Source organism: Diadema antillarum, unplaced genomic scaffold (assembly GCF_040938485.1).
Source record: "Diadema antillarum isolate AM-2024a unplaced genomic scaffold, OU_Dant_1.0 scf00000042, whole genome shotgun sequence".
Lineage (NCBI taxonomy): Eukaryota > Metazoa > Echinodermata > Echinoidea > Diadematoida > Diadematidae > Diadema > Diadema antillarum.
In genome coordinates this window covers 1,904,782-1,922,274 of record NW_027270931.1, presented here as the reverse complement: position 1 = coordinate 1,922,274, position 17,493 = coordinate 1,904,782, and the positions used below count along the sequence as shown (strand labels likewise).

General features: G+C 37.0%; 1 protein-coding gene across 1 annotated transcript in view; it reads right to left on the bottom strand.

Annotated features, from left to right (window-relative positions):
- Nucleotides 1-11,352: 11,352 nt before the first annotated feature.
- The window catches only part of LOC139712917 (uncharacterized), a 95,875-nt gene continuing 89,734 nt past the window's right edge, over nucleotides 11,353-17,493 (bottom strand). The window contains exons 5-7 of the mRNA XM_071624699.1: nucleotides 12,607-12,954; nucleotides 12,009-12,126; nucleotides 11,353-11,494 (exon numbers count right to left, since the gene is read on the bottom strand). Of these exons, the coding sequence (XP_071480800.1) occupies nucleotides 11,353-11,494; nucleotides 12,009-12,126; nucleotides 12,607-12,954 (608 nt within the window). The remainder of the gene's footprint in view (nucleotides 11,495-12,008; nucleotides 12,127-12,606; nucleotides 12,955-17,493) is intronic.

Here is a 17,493-nt window from a genome sequence, read left to right as displayed (position 1 = left end):
TTTGCAAGGTTTGTTGTAGGTCTATTAAAGTCATCAGTTTTCAAGTCTTGTCATTCTAGTTAACCAATTCCGTACTGAATTCTGAAATCCCCCTAGACTTAATACACAGGCCACCAGGTTCCCGTATGGAAGGGGTTTAATTGCGGGCATAAAGTGCTTTAAGAAAAAATGAAAGAAAAACACTGAAACACCATTCTTTTTGTCAGTGTCATATCTCTTTAACATCAAGATCCTTTTTATGATCGTAGTTGGGACTACTTGATAGGTGGAAAATTATCTGAAATTTGCATCACAATGTAAATTTTTCCTATTTGTTCCTAGAGAGGATTGTATACAAGTGTTCAAATTCTGCTTCATGTCACCATCAAAGCTTTTCACCGTGTATCCTATCTCGTGGTTCTGTAAAGTGGATACACATGTGATGTTTGAACAAAGATGAAGCCACATCATACAGTGCAGAGTCTACGTACATTGTAGCCTCCATGCCATAAGGCGGCTTCCAAATACTGCATGAATTTGGTACTAAACCTTGTGAAGCTCAATCTATAGTATAGGAAGCCACATCATACAGAGTCTACGTACGTTGTAGTCTCCATGCCATATTAAAGGCGGCTTCAGAATACTGCATGAATTTGGTACTAAAATCTTGTGAAGCTCTATCTGTACTCATTGATAATTTCGTCCGAGGTCGACACTCATTGGTTGTGGTGAGAGTGGCAGAGTTTCTATCAACTGTGGACAAGGAGAGGGTAAAAGCTTCATGTCCGTGGCATGCTTTCAAGAATATGTCAAGTGTTGGCTGTGGAAAAGAAAATCATGTAATGATGAATATGTATGTTAAGTACTGATCCTTTTGAATCTGGGGGAAAAAAGGAAGGTGATGAATATATATATTTATAATTTGATATACTAGTTTATTTCGATTAGGATAGAATATAGGATTTGCATAGTATAATATCTAATGTATATAATGTCTTACCATTGGCCAGGAAATATATATTCTGGCCTTCAGACATGATGTGTGCTTTATCTCAACTCAGTTGTGGTCAATCCAGCCTCTGGTTGCCACGGTGATTGTGATCTTGTACGAAGACTCCATGAATATGTCTTGCCAAAAAGATGTTCGTGCAGCTCATAGATATTTAAAGGGATGGTATAGTATTGGCTGAGGTGAGAATTCAGCTTTTAACCTTTTGCGAGATTTGTACTTGTAGAAACCACGTAATGAAATGTTAAGAAGCCTCCAATTCTAAGAGGAATTCAAAGTTTATTTGATGAAAATTGGTTTTGGAATGGCTGAGATATCTAAAAACAAAGTAAAACCAAGCGATCCTATTAAAAGGTAGGTCCCACCTTTTATTAGAATAGCTTTGTTTTGGATATCTCAGCCATTTCAAAACCAGTTTCAATCAAATAAACTTTAAATTCCTGTTAGAATTGTATAATCTTTCATATTTCATAGGAGGTTTTTCATCTCACAAAATCATCATAAAAAATGTTGGAAATCTCAAATCCCATCTCAACCAAAACTGTGCCATCCCTTTGAGTATGGAAAGACGTTCTGTGTTACTAGGGTTCGTAGCTCATGACCTCAAACTTGAGGGGTCACAGATGTATACACATTGTCATTAAACTTTGTGTACATCTAAGTTTTATTGAAAAATGTTTATTGATTACTGGAATTGGATACTATTGAAGACTTGTAGAGACAGAATGCTTTACTGTTGTGAATTCTTACCAAGTCAGCTATTTTTGAAACTTTGTCTCCCAACCATATGAAAAAAAACCCCAGACAGTATTATTGTAAAGGAATAATCATGGCTATTATTCAATTATATTTAATCTAATGATTGATAACACTGGATAAAAAAATATTAGGATAATAAAGTAAGTATGAATTCTTCCTGCGGCTGTAGACTAGCCATGCATCATGTATGCGAATAAAAGAAATCATGCACATGGACAAAAACAATGATAAAGGCAAATGTTAAGAGCTGATTTTTTAACCAGACAGTCAGAAATATTGGGAAAATCTATATTTAAAGTCTTGCTGTCCTGGTTTGTACATTTTGATTTAGGGTACGTGGAATGATGCTCCTTAGTTATTTGTTTTTGTTTTTGTCTCTTTATTTAATGTGCCAGAGGCATCACAGCTTTTGACTATCCATCCATCTAAATTTATTGTGCCTATGGCATTTTAATGAATATATGTCAATACGGGTAATCAGGGGATGAAGTTAGACGAGGCACTGACATAATGAGATTTGTTGTTCTTGTTCATTTGACCTTGTACACTTACGTGTATTTGCCTACTCATCTACCGGTAATTGTATTAACTTGCCAAGCCATTTCATTGGCTTTTGGTTAATCCCCACCCCACCCTCCCTGCCATGTTTGACTCAGGCATGGCATTGCCACAGCCTGTGACAAATGCTATGGTGATATTGCACAGATTAAGGGGATTAATTGATCCTGGAATTGAGAAGAATCATGCGTGAGGAGTTTCTGTGCAATTTGTACTTGTATTGATAGGTTGGTTTTTGCTGCAGATCACGACTAGTAATATAATAGCTAATACTCAATCTCTACTGTGATAGACCAGCTTGAAAGAAAAAAAAAAACCAGCTACAGACATGTAGAATCCTGCTGCTGATGTAACCTTGCATATCAATTTCATTTTTTTTTTTCTAAGGCCTGTGCATTATGGAAGGCAAAAATGATATGTTGATATGGTCTACATCAAGAGGTACTAATGACTGATAAAGGGCGGCATTGATGCTTGGAGGCATTTCAAGTTGGGGTGATTCTGAAGGTTTGTACTCCAAAGATTTGTTATTTTGAAACACACAAATTCTGTACTCCTAGATGTTTGTTAATCCAAAAATGAAATGAGGTTTATTAATCTGAACATTTTATGGCATTATTTGAAGGTTCGTTATTCTAAAGGTTTGTTCATCCGAACAAGAAATATGTGCATATTCAAAGATTAAATATGGTGTGTTAATCCAAAGATGAAATACGATTTGTTCATCCAAAAATGAAAAAACAACAACAAAAGATTGTACATGTACTATTGAACAAATTTTCAGAATTACAAACCTAGTTATTTTTGGATTTAAATGAACCTTCGGAATTAAAAACCTCCTGGAATAGCACACCTTTGAAATGATGAACATTTGGAATGATGAACTGTTAACAACCATAACCTTCAAGTTGTTATGGTTGATATTTTTTAAATGTCTATAAGCCGAATTTTGAGTTGTAACATTTAACCATTGTTGTTAATGGAGGGATGGTAGCTAGGAGATATATTATTGTATATGTTTATATCATGGCATGTCTATATGCAGTGGTACGTACAATACTTGATGTGTATACACATATAAATTGTGTATTTAGTAATGTACCTTCTTTGTTGCTGCCATAATTTCCTAGTGTGCAAAAAAGATAAAGAGTGAAGTGATCTGCCGTCTAAAAAACAAAAAGGCATTTTTTTTCCCTTTTTGGTTTGTTTTCACTCGCCTGCCTGCAAAAATTGGCGTACTCAGATCTGCGTACTGCACATGTACATGTAGTTAGTGATTTTCTTCCAAACAATGCGCTTTGAAGTGGTTTTATTTATATTCAGTCAAAGAAGTGACGTTCTGTCAGCTTTTCTTGCCATCTGAATGATTTACACCACTGACAGAGCATGCCTCCATACCTCAGTATTTCTTCATTTGTTTGTTTTTAATTGTACATAGTGTTTTAGGTGTCTTAAAGGGGGAAATCCACCCTGAACATTAGTTTGTGTGAACAGAACCAGACAAGTTTGGAGGAAGAGGACACTGAAAGCTTGATGAAATTCTGATGAAAATTTAGAAAGTTGTGTGATTTTTTGAAGTTGTGATAGATCGAAGACAACTTGGCAATTTTGTGGTGCCAAGTGTGAGATCACACTTTGTTTGCTCTGTTTTCTTATGTAAATATAATTTCATTTCCCCATCAAGTGCATTTCCAGTCATATGTCATACATGCACCCGTAATCATTGTAAATATTTTTTTTTTCTATTCAACCCTTGCAAGCAAAACTATATTTTGTTATCAGTAACAAAAAACTGAGGAGATTTTTTAATATGGAATCTTATGCAGGGGCAAATGGAAGATGAGCTCACATGCTTCATCATGGAGTTGCAAATTTGTGCTTGATTGATGAAAACTCCAAATGTCTCAATTAAGTTTCAATCAGAATTTGCTTAAACTTTCATGTCACTGTCTAGTTGCTCTCATTTTTTCTGTGGCTATTTACACAAACTAATTTTCAGGGTGGACTGTTCCTTTAAATGTGTCTTTAATAGCTGTATACAGGGTATTTTTAAAGTTCAATGCCACAACGTCTTCAAATTGCTTTTGTTTAACTAGAGTTTGATCAGGCGTATGGAACTGAAGCAATGTCGTCAAAGTCCAATTTTAACATGAAATGGCATCAATATTCAAAGAAGTATGCAAGCTGCAGTACACACTTTACTTGATTAAGTCCAGAATGACCTCAATGCATCAATGGTTGCAGAAAAGCTAGGTTTGCTGATACATCAGTCAATCAAAAAAGTTTGAATCCGTGACAGATGGATTTTACTTCTCATGAAAGAGTCCTGTATACCTTCCATGTCTTTATAATAATGATAATAATAATACAGTATATTTAGTACGCACTTAATATGGATGTTTCTAAGTGTGCAGTTTACCGGAAAATTAAGATTTAATCCAAAATAATACAAAAATACAAAAATATTAAAAACTGTTGTTATTTCTGTAGCTTCCAGGTCTGATCTAGAATATGCAAATGTGGACTGACTTTGGGTTTTAAAGCCCTGGTTTGAGGAGAAATTACACTGAAGAGGTATATAGATGACAGACAGGTTTTGAGATGAGCGACATATTACTGAAATATGTGCACGATCAGAGAGATTTGTGCGAAATAAAGTACCAAAGTGATGATGTAACAGTCTTTTTGTTATAGCTTGGGTTGGAACCAGGTGCAAACATTGTTAGCAACAATAGTGTTCACAGACCGGGCCAGGTGAGGTTGTTTTAAACCAGTTTCCATGGCGATGAATGGCTATGAAGTCACAATTTGTGTTCTATGCGACCACTGGAATGTCAGTATTATGTTTTTACACGATGATGTCAAATGTATGTTACATTCCGTGACTTTTACCTAATGTGTCTCTTCTCACAGGTCGGATGCATAGAATATCATTTAATTACACTATTTTGTTGTTGAAAGACATATTTCTACAGCAACCAGGGGCAGATCAAGGAATTCTGTAAAGGGGAGGCGCCTTTACAAAATTACGCGCCTTTACAAAATTACGCGCCCCCATTTTTCTTTTTATTTCTTTTGTTTTAACAAAAATAAAGAGGGGGTGCATGCCCGATGCACCCCCCCCCCCCTGGATCCGCCACAGGCAACTGTGCTCATTGTTTCTCAGAATTTTAAGAGAACATTTAATGTCAAATCTAGTTATTAATCTTAGACTTTTGGTAGCGTACTTATATGACATTGATGTTTTTTTATTATGTATTTAAGTTTTTCATTATATATAAAAGAAGCAGTTACTGTCAACATTCTTTTTTCTCTTAGTGGTGATTGCCTATGAAGTGTATTTCAATGTTCTCAAGCCAAACATTGCCTTATTCTTTTTTTGTCATTTTGTATGAAAATATGTTTTTCTTGTTTTAGCAATTCTTGACAATCTGCCAAATTGGAAAAGGTAATGTGTTTATTTCAGCAATGTTTGGAAACCAACCTGAGAACAAAATTCACCACAAAGTGACACCACATTATAATGTTGATAAAGAATTAGCAGTGTAATTAACTTTCATCTGTACTTTCTTGGTAGTAAATACATGAAAATCGTCCATCTTGTAGATGATATAGTTTCAATCAAATTGCATATGAAATAAAATACCTGACTGGAAGAGCCCATGCTGCCGCATAACATAATGACTGCAATTGTAAACTCTTGGATTGAGCGATTGACTTTGAAAGTCACGGGCAGTAAGATTTTGGGCTTGAAGGCCATGATATATCCAGAAAGGATCTTTTCGTTTCCTTCTTTCTTCTGTACTTCTCCTTGAACTTCTTCAGTACAAACCTTTAAATGTCTGGTTTCGGGAACTGTTCTTGCCAGTTGAATTTCATTCCTTGGATGTGGATAAAATATCACATGATTTTGCAATAAAATTGATTCATCATGTCAAATGCAACGCCTGTGAATGTGTTTGTTCATTTTCACGTGTACATTTTTTTTTCTTAAACACGTAGTATCATAGAACTACAGGACAAGTTCACCTTAATATACATTTGAATTGATAAAATGCAGCAATATTATTGAGTAGCTGCACACATCAGTGCAAGTTTGAGGAACATCAGACGATCTGTTCACAAGTTATAAATTTTTGCCGCCATCGCTGGATGAGAAGACTACTACAGCTTGTTATGTCATGTGTAAAAGAAAACGAAGAAAATTCAACGTATTTTCACTTTTCATGAATGGTAGTACAGCACTTGATTTGCCTCTTTCAGAAGGCAGGGGGAATTATATTATATACTCTTAACATTCGTCAGTAACAAGCTGAAGAAGTGTGTACTCTCCCCCCCCCCAAAAAAAAAAGCATTTTTGTTTTTGTGTCGTTCTATGCTTGTGTAGTCTTGGTAGTAGTCTCCTTATCCAGCAGTAACTGCACTTTCTACTATGAACATTGCTGTATTCATTCAATCCAATGTATATTGAACTTGACCTTTCTTGTCCTTTAACACTCCATGGTAATTCATACAATTTAGTTTGTTCATAATTCCCGAGCGATGAGGCACATATACACATGTGTATATTAATGAACATGATGAATTTTATACATCGTGCAGATTTCAAGATACATGTAAATCAAAGACAACAATTATGTTAATTATTAAGATTACATGTTTTTGCAATAATAGATTTTGCAGATGTTTTGCAATCCATCTCCAAAGCATATTTTTTTATGTTTTGCAGAAAGATTGGCCCCGTCCAGACAGACAGACATATTCGCACAAATATAAACATCACTTCCAGGAAACCGAATCAACAATCAAGCATTTATTTTGCGCCATGCGTATGTACCTACTCTCTCGGTCAGAGAGAAGTACGACAGAATATGGCTGCCACAAACGTGATATTATCGAAGTAAAAATGACAAAAAACAAGCAAGTGTGTTTATCGGAAGTGAGTGAATGAATACTATGATACAATTCAGTAAGTACAATGTACGAAGAGCGTGCAAAAACAGATAGACTCCATTTTAATTTTTTAAAGCCAATGTCATCATCAAAATTAATAGAGAAAAATGAAATCTTTACAGTGATATTCCACTGATTACATAACGAGAAATATTTTTGAAATTATAATTAAAAGTATCATATATTTTGATTATTTGATCTGTTTTTCAGCAGATCCCAAATGTCTCAGACCGTTAAAAATGGATTTATCCGTTTTGCATTTAAACTCTTCAAAATGTACTATATACCTTAAAGTTGCAGACAATAACAGTATCAGTTACAGTTGGAATAGTGAAAATCTTGGTAGTTGTATAATGCAGTTAAAGCCTTTGCAGAAGTAGAATTAGTTGTATAAATGAACTAACATATCATATTTGTAGTTACCACTTGAAAATTTTATTTTGTCTCTATCCGTGAAGAGTTAGTCAGCAGTATAATGGACAAAATGATTGTGATATGATTTTTATTTACAAGATGCAACTCACCTTTGCTCTGAATAAGAATATAAAATGCTGTACAATTTTTACATGATTATTCCATCAAATTCATTCTGTACAAACGCAATTTTTTTTTTCTTCTCTGATCACGGCAGATTAAATTTTACACTTTGATTCACACCCAATATCGGAATATGATTGCATACACCAATCAGGCTACTCTACTCCAACATTTAAATGATCTACTAGACTAGTATCTAAAATCTGAAATACAAAATTACAAAAAAAAAAGACTTGCGACACAGGTAGGTGATAGCACGTGTGTTTTCATGAAATCGAAAAAGTGTACGGGACAGAATGTCTGTCTGTGATTTTCGTTGCTGTGTCTGCAGTAAAAGTTCTAATCATGATATAAGAGTGCAATCAACTTTAAAACTTAAGTGTACTCCTGCGATAGAGGGCAGCATGCCAAAATGACACTAACTGGCATCTGCATCCACTGAAATTGCATAATTATATAATCAAACATGGGTTATTGGGTAAATGTGACCACATGACAGTGGAACATTTCGTTACGTATGCATATGGACAGAACATTTTGTTACATGTAAATGCTCACGTGAGAACCATACCAGACGACAGAGCGATATTTGTATCGCAATCAGTAGAATCAAATGCATCGTTTTCTATGCAGAGCTAAAAACAAAACAACCCCCCCAAAAAAAAAAAAACAAAAAACAAAAAACAAAAAAAAAACCAAAAAAAACCAAAAAAACAAAAACCACAACAACAAGACAAACAAACAAAACAAATGATCTACACTCCAACCGGGTTAAAGATGCATGTTTTGAGAGAAATGTAACTAACTCAAAAGTGTGACATTGTGAATTATGTTCCAAGACCAACGACGGTATTGACAGACTTATACCCCTCCTAAATAGCGCATGCGCTTCAGAACTTTTGGATGGGTCATGATGAGTGTGTCCACTTTCCGGTTAGCTGTCACCTACATCAAGTTCTGTGCCAAGGATTGTATTAAAAAAAACACGCTTTGTTTTCTCTTTTTCTTTGTTTTTTCTTCAAAGTCCTCCCAATTAAGATTTAAATTTTCTGTCAGATTATATCTTTCGTTTTACATGTCCACATTGATCAAAAACAAAACCAGAAATAGGTCACTAAACTTTTGATTTCCTGATAAGTGTAGGCTGTAGCGTTAACACCTGAAAATTCCGGAGGTAAGTATATTGTATTGAGGTAAAAAAAAAATCAACGCCAATTTCAGATGGATTTCCATAGCAGATGAGCTTCTACTCTAATATTCTTGTTAGCTGTTCATCACATTAACGAACTCAATAATCAATGCCCACTCCCATAATGCTATAACTGATAACTGTACGCGCATCGCTACCACTGAAAACAGCACGGTGTATGGCTCCGGCAATGTGCAAAGTGAAACGATCGTGTGCCATGATCATTGTTCCGCAGCCAAGTTTTGCTCCCAGCGGGGCGTAACAATATGTAACCAATAAGCCAGTTCGTAATTAGCTCATGTGCACATTGGTGCAAATGACCTTTATCTTTTCTCGGCTGGTTAGGCACTGCACTCGTTTTTAAAGTGTCACAATGCATAAGCTTGACCGACGTAACAATTCTTAGTATTTATGTTCAAACAAAGAATGAACTTAGGTAGACCAGATGACCGGAATGGTCCGTCAGGTTGGGGAAACATCCAATTCTTTGTTTCGCATCGCGTGCTTTAACAAAGTGTTTCCGTTAATCTTGCCAAAGTACTTGGCCTGCTGTCAGGTGGATGTGCTTGCGAGCAACTTTTACAAGGATAGCATAAATAACCAATGTATCACAGACGATATTTATCTCATTGAATTTAAAAACCAACGTGCCTGTTGGTACAAAGGACCTTTTCGTACTCATGCACAAAGTGGAACTATGAGCTGGCTTGTTATCTGTGCATAGTGCAGTTTTCTGACGTTTCACCTGAAGGCAACCAGTGCCTCGTAACAGCGCGATGTCTAAAATCCTTTATTTCCCAAGTGACGTTTTCTCACTTGCTCCGAATGCGACTGATGCCTTTCTAGTACCTCATCATTATAGGTACATTTTGTATTCCATATTATTTTAATTGACAATGACATAATCTTCAATTAAAGGGTGTGTACAGTTCTGGTCGAGGTGAGGATTTAGCTTTTAACGTTTTGCTAGATATTCAGAAACCACTCTATGAGATGTCAAAGAGCATGCAATTCTAAAGGGTATCAAAAGTTTATTTGACGAAAATCGGTTTTGAAATGGCTAAGATATCCAAAAACAAGGTGAAACAAAGAGATCCTTATAAAGTTGTGGCATGTCGCCTTTTAATATTATTATCACTTTTTTGGATAACTCAGCCATTTCAAAACCAATTTTCGTCAAATAAACGTTGAACCCTTCTTAAAATTACATGCTCTTTCATTTATTTCATGAGAGGTTTCTCATTATCTCACTTAGAAATGTTCAAAACATGACTCCCTTACCTCGACCAGTACTGTACAGTCCCTTTAAAGTGAAGAAAAGGGACACACTTTCACAAAGGTTTATAAATCCTCGTCAACTTTGACCTCACAGAATACTGCTGTGAAATGACCCAGCTATACCATCACGACTATCCTAGTGAACTACAAGTGCATTTGCTAAACTTGCTAAACGAAAGACAAAATGGGGAAAGGGCAGAAATAATAGGATAAAGGGGACGGACAAATGGGAAATCGAGATGAAAATAGCATTGCTCAGCACATGAGACCAGAACTTGCTTTCGATAAGTTCTGAAGCAATGTTCTAATAGCCCTGACAACATTATAAGGGCGAGGGTCCGCATGAATCCAGAAAAGCGTCATCATGAACACAAAATTACCCCCAAATCTGATGCCTCCTTAACCAGGAACAGATCAGATAATTCGTATTACTCGCTCATTCTCCAGGGATCTAGTCCTTATTCCTTCCGTTAGACTCCGTTGTGGACCAAAGTCATGATTTTCAAAATCATTATTCACTTTTTACATGGAATCACTGACAGTAACATCAACGCTTTGCAATCTTGTGTTTCCATAATCAGTGGCGGATCGGGGGGGGGGGGAGGGCTCCATATTGTTTTGTGTTTCTTTGTTTTGGGGGTGTATGCTGTTTATACTCCCTTAGCTTTTCTTCTTTTATTTGCTTGTCAGCCGATTTTGTGACAGCAAAAATTGTAAAGACTTTTTTTTACTCTTGAGTGTCATGACCCAAACTCACCCTCCAGCAAAAAAGTAGATCCGCCCCTGATGAATACCTATTTCTCCCAGAATGCCATGCAATAATAATTCCAGCATTGTCAGGCATCCATTAGTGAGTAAAACATAATCATCTTGTCCAGGGATGTAAGTACCAGGCAAGGCTCGAATCCAGAATCTTCGTTTTTAACGAGTCCAGGGCATGTTTACTACACCACAGAGCTTCCACCTTTTCATTGTGGGGAATGGTGGAGGAGGGGAGGGGGAGGAGGAAGAGTGGGAGGGGGTGGATGTTCCGGTGGTATCCTTTTGGCCCCCACTGTTCGTCATCGCGGCAGGGACGCTCGCGTCGTCATCAAAATTCCGTCTCACCGGGATTGGGCTCGACCTGGTCGTCGACGTCCACATCAGCTCGACGATGACCCTGTCTTGATGACCACCGGGGCATCGCTGGTGCCGGTGGAGCACGCTGCAGCCAACAACGACTTGCGCTGTTTCTTTCTAGGAGCAAACGAGAAGTAAGAATATGTCAGTAATACTAGAAGTCACAACTCGCTGGAAAATATCGGCCTGTTTCATTTCATTAGATCTTATTTCATTTTATTTTATTTCATTTCATTTCATTCCATTTCATTTCATTTCATTTCATTTCAATGTAATCTAATTTTCATATCTACTCAAGATCTTCACTGTTTCATAATCGTGAGATACACGTAAGCACATTTTTTAAATATGTGTCTTTTGTTCGATTTATTGACAAAATATTATATTAATACATTGATATAATTTCCTAAAAATAGTGTTTACATTCACATAGATAGTGTTGTCCATAGTGATGATTCTTAATTGTGTGATTCTGCACATCACCTTAGCTGATTACGAAGGAACAGTATCCATCAATCATTTCCACTGATTTCGCCATACCTATTGGCCTATACCCTATGTATAATATCTATGAGAAAGAGTTTGTATCACTTCAAAAGGAAATATGATTATCTCATAGCAGCAAACCTCTTTAGGAGCTTCTTGTGTGTAAACCGGCAGGCGCACAGAACGATGAAAGTCACCGTTGGAGTTCCAATCATCACCGTGTAGGTTGCTATGATGATGTTGGTTTCCATGACAATCGCTTGAATTAAAAAAGATGAGGGGAGAATGAGATGCAAATCTGAGACTTCATGTTGTTGACGCATTTTGTAAGATGTATAGATTTATCATTGGAATACCACCGGACATCTTCTAGAAATTGCAATGACAAGCATGCTTGCACTCTTGGGCCATTTTCTTTTTCTGATAAAGTAAACGGCAATCATTATTGGGAAGACCCTCAACCTTTGTTATTTTCAGGGCCACAAAAGGAGATAACTCACTACAAAATTTGGCCTCTCCTTTCGTCAAAACAACTATTTCAGTATCCACATGAATAATGCACTTTGTTATATTTTCTAGTATTACGCCTGTGTATGATCACCCCCCCCCCCCTTCATATCCGGGGAAACAGGTGAAATTCGATTGGGACAATTTGATTATTGATTGATCCTATGGTGATGAGTTTTCCATCGATTTTCAGGACTTATTTTTATCATAAAAAAAAGAAACATATACTCACTGTCCGGTACGTAGTAACAGTAGTAGAACACGTTTTCACCGTTCGCGGTGTCATTGAAATACGGGTGCACTCCCCCGCCGTACTGCATGGAGGGCCACACCACGTGCTGCAGCTGGTCTCGCATACCCCGCACCTTCTGGCACTTTCGCTCCGTGAACGGAAAGAGGAAGAACGGGATGATGAAAGGGACGTCGATTGGGGTGTCGACGTCGCCGGACTGCGTGCAGCAGTAGTGGACGGCCGTGTTGCGCACGCGGAAGAGGGACATCGGTGAAGGGATGGGAGCGGGGTCGGCCAGAAAGTTTTCCTTGAGGGTGTAGGATGTGTTGAATGGTAATGTTGAAAAGCCTGGCAATGGAAGAAAAAAAGACGTAAGATGCAATGGTTATTATGCCAGAACTGGAATGAAGGACATGAGGTTGTATGCCGGCAGCCGACAATAGGAAACGCTTCTGTGGTAGGTAATTGTAAAAAGAGTAGTTAGGGTAGTAATGTTTGGAGTACCAGTAGCTGTGGTGGCGGTAGTAGTAATATTGGTGAGAAGTAGTAGTAGTAGTAGTAGTAGTCGTAGTAGTAGTAGTAGTAGTAGTAGTAGTAGTAGTCAGTGACTGTAGTAGTAGTTGTAGTTGTAGTATATAGTTGTAGTATTATACATTAGTTCGTAGTAATAGAAGTATCAGTGGAAGTAGAAGCATAGTGGTGGTAGTAGTGATATGGTAATAGTAGTAGTAGTTTAGTAGACTACATAGTAGTAATAGTAGTAGTAGTAGTAGTGGTAGTAGCAGTAGTAGCAAAAGTAGTATAAGTAGTAGTTGTAGTAATTGTAGTAATCCAGCAGTAGTAATAGCGGATAGTATAGTATCAGTACTAGATTAAAGTAGTAGTAGTAGTGGCAGTAGTGTTACTTGGAGTGGTAGAACACCAAAACCTTGCAGTAATGTTGTAGAAGTAGTAGCTGGTTATTTTGGTAGTGATGGTAGTGGTGTTGGTGGCAGTAGTGATGTTACTACTAGTATTTGTAGCAGTGGTTAATAATGGTGGTAAGAGTTGCCGTATAGTGGTGACACTAGCAGTAGTATTCGTGGCGGTAAAAGTGGAGTGGTAGTGGTGGCCTGGTGGTGTTTTTTGGTGATAGGATGTACCATGGATGAGATGATCGCATACAAACTGGAAGAAGTAGAATGTCTCAGATTTTTCGAGTAAATAGGACAAAAACAATGATCAAAAAAGACTTAGTAATGGCGAAAGGTTATATCCAAACAATTGTGGTATAGCAATAGTAGAAGAAGTGGGTGTAGTATAATAGTCAGTGATAAACTCCTATTTTATCAATCGTCTGTGCGTATCCCGTGATTTGATGCTTAAGATGCAAACTGAGTCCACGAGTTGTTGTGGATTATATGTCGTAGAGTACTAAAACACACACACACACACACACACACACACACACACACACACACACACACACACACACACACACACACACACACACACACACATACATACACACATCTAAATCTACAGTATAAGACCTGACTACGTATGCTTCAGCAAAATTTATCCATCGCATAAACGATTTACGTTGTCATAGATATTCATCTTTTCCATTATTCTTACATGGTCATGTGCTTAAAGGATAAATGAGGGACGAAGGAGCTTTTTATGGCATGCTGTCAAGGCAGATACAACGTCAAAAATAAGTTGGAAAGAGTAACACCGGGAAAGAGGTCAAAATTGAGTCAAGTGCTATCGTGGCTAGATTAGCGGTAACTCTAGCCACAAGTCAACCACTCACCGCGAGAAACTCAATATTACGTTTCCTACAGGGCGATAAACGTGTGAATGGTGATAACAGTCCATCTCTTTCTCTCACTCTTCTCTTACTCTCTATCCCTATCTATCTATCTACCTACCTATCTATCTATCTATCTATCTATCTACCTATCTATCTATCTATCTACCTATCTATCTATCTATCTATCTACCTATCTATCTATCTATCTATCTATTTATCTACCTACCTATCTATCTATCTACCTATCTATCTATGTATCTATCTATCTATGTATCTATCTATCTATCTATCTATGTATCTATCTATCTATCTACCTATCTATCTATCTAGACGTATATATACATATAAATAATACAGTATATTACATTTGTGTTCATTATATCTTCCAAGTATCCATACACATCAATGTCTCCCTCCCTCGTTCCATCAGTTATCTGTCTATCTAATCATCTCCCTATCTGATCATATCACTCGATCTCTCTCTCACAGACACACATACAAACATACAGACAGAAACACACATATATATTATATATATGTATGCAGTATATATATGTATATTATATATATATGTATATTATATATATATATATATATGTATATATATATTATATATATATATGTATATTATATATATATATATATATATATATATATATATACATATATCCTCCTTCAGTCTCTTTCTTTCTCTTCTTCTATTCATCCATACCATCTCTTTTTCTCTCACACACTCTGTCTCTGCCTCCGTATCTGTTTCTTTGTCCCCTTTAGGGTCTCTTCAATACCTCTCCGCCTCTCTTTATATCCCTCCGACATTCAAAACTCAGTGACTCCGAGACATTATTGTCACTCGTGATCATGGCGAAGCTCTGCTCTCGACAGATCGTTTACACGTCGTTATTTTGACAGGCCGAGAAGACAGTTAGAGCGGGTGAAACCGTCCATGTGTGGGCGTCTTAACGAAGTACTATCGGTCGGGTGAAATATCTGTTTCTTCACATATATATATACAGTAAACCTCGGATAAGTCGACGTCGAGTGAGTCGAAAATCACTTAACTCGAAGCAAAATAAAAAGTCCCGATTTTTCCCTATGTATTTTCTTTAAGAAATATTTGGATAAGCCGAAGTACGAGAGTCGAATTTCGGCTGTGTCGAAGTAAAACATTCAGTCCCTTTTGTACAAAATACACGTAGTTTACATCACTTGAGCCGAAAAAGATTTGTCTGGCATTCTCATTACATTTAGAGGAGAACAAAAAAAATCGGCATGTCGCAGAACCCCGTCCCTGGCCTGCTGCAGGTAAGCATGCACACTCACCGTACCGCTCTGCACGCATGTCGAATACATACACATGTATACATGTATACACACAGCACATCGATCCATATACTTTATCCATACACACAGCACATCCATACTTTATCCATGTCAAGCCAGAACTCCTTGGTCAACCAATCGCTGCTTTAATATTTTAGTGACAGGCCAAGTGGGCGGAGCTTGTTTGTGCGTGCCTGGCTGGCTGAATAGTTTTGTTCAATGGAGGTGGGATGGGCCTGGGAGAGTGTTTGTCTCAAGGTAGGTTGACAGAGATGTTGCACCATAGACATAGCACATGCACATTGCCACATTACAGCGCAGACATTCTCGGAACTACGTTTAACTACTAGTATTGATACAAATTCCATGTTCAATTTAGAATAAAAAAGGAGCATTATCTTCAAGAACAGACAAATTTGAATGCAAACACACATACGCACGCACGCACACACACACACACACACACACACACACATAAGCCTGCAAATGTACTATAATACATGTACATAACTGTGAGTCGAAAAAAAAAATCGACTCTCGCGAGAGTCGAATTTCACTTAAGTCGACGCATTTTCGTCAGTCCCGAGAGCTTCGACTCATGCGAGGTTTACTGTATATATATTTACATTTACTTCAGTTTCATTAATACTTCTTTACAGTATCACATAAATTCTGTTTAACCATACACTAATCATAAGAAGTCAATGTAAAACACAATAATATATGAATATATAGTTTGTTTAAAAGCCAAAAAGAAAAATAAGCAAGTGCACATAGCCTGTATAAAGAGGCTTAAATAAAATAATTGTGTCATTGAAAAAAAAAAGGCGGTGTCAGGGAACGTACCAACCCCTTTTGTGCCAGTGAGTAAAATTTGCACAAATTTCACATACACATACCTATCGTATTTCTTATGATCAGGAAATAAATGCGGCAAGCGGAGGATTACACGGGCTCGATTCATGCTGGCGCATTCTTCAACACTCTACGGACTACGACTTTAAAATATCATTGCTACGTTACCATGGTTACACGGTATGGCGAAACATTGCAGTGACAGAGTTGACGTCACAAGTTTATGAGCATAAATTCAGAGAACGGCTGATTACTAACACCCGTAATTATAACTAATTATCAGCACTGACCAGTAGAACTGACACAAAATTACCATGATTGTCTGTGAACTACGATTTATTAACAGAGACGAAATGATTTAGTGCGACTTTACGACCAAATCTCGTATTATTAATTAAATTGACAATGGTATACCTTTAACACAAACTCACACATACACACAGCTTGAAATGATCATCTTCCTGTAATACATACAGCCTACGTTTTCCAGTCCTATGAATTTTCGTGTTGAGACGTCAGAATATAGTGGTAAAAAAAAGAGGAAAAAAATCGGTTATAAGAATACATAAACAAGAATACAACTGCCAGAAATCTGTCACTATTTGTGACAAATTTTTTGTAAAGCTATCACCAAGAAAGGGAATTGAGGGAAGAAGGTGGATAATCATCATGACATGTAAATATATTCTATCGCTGTTAAAGCTGTCATCCAAACTTCAGCATTTTGATCTCGAAACGTTAATGCAATGCCGTCTCGTGTTACTTCTAAAAAAGGAAGCTGATTGCATGCTTTTAGAGATTGAAGCTCAACGTCCTGTGATGATTTCACTACTGACAAACAACTCAGAGAAATCATACAGAACGACAATGTCCGACGAAAAACCAAAAAAAGAAAAACAAAAAAATGAAAACTG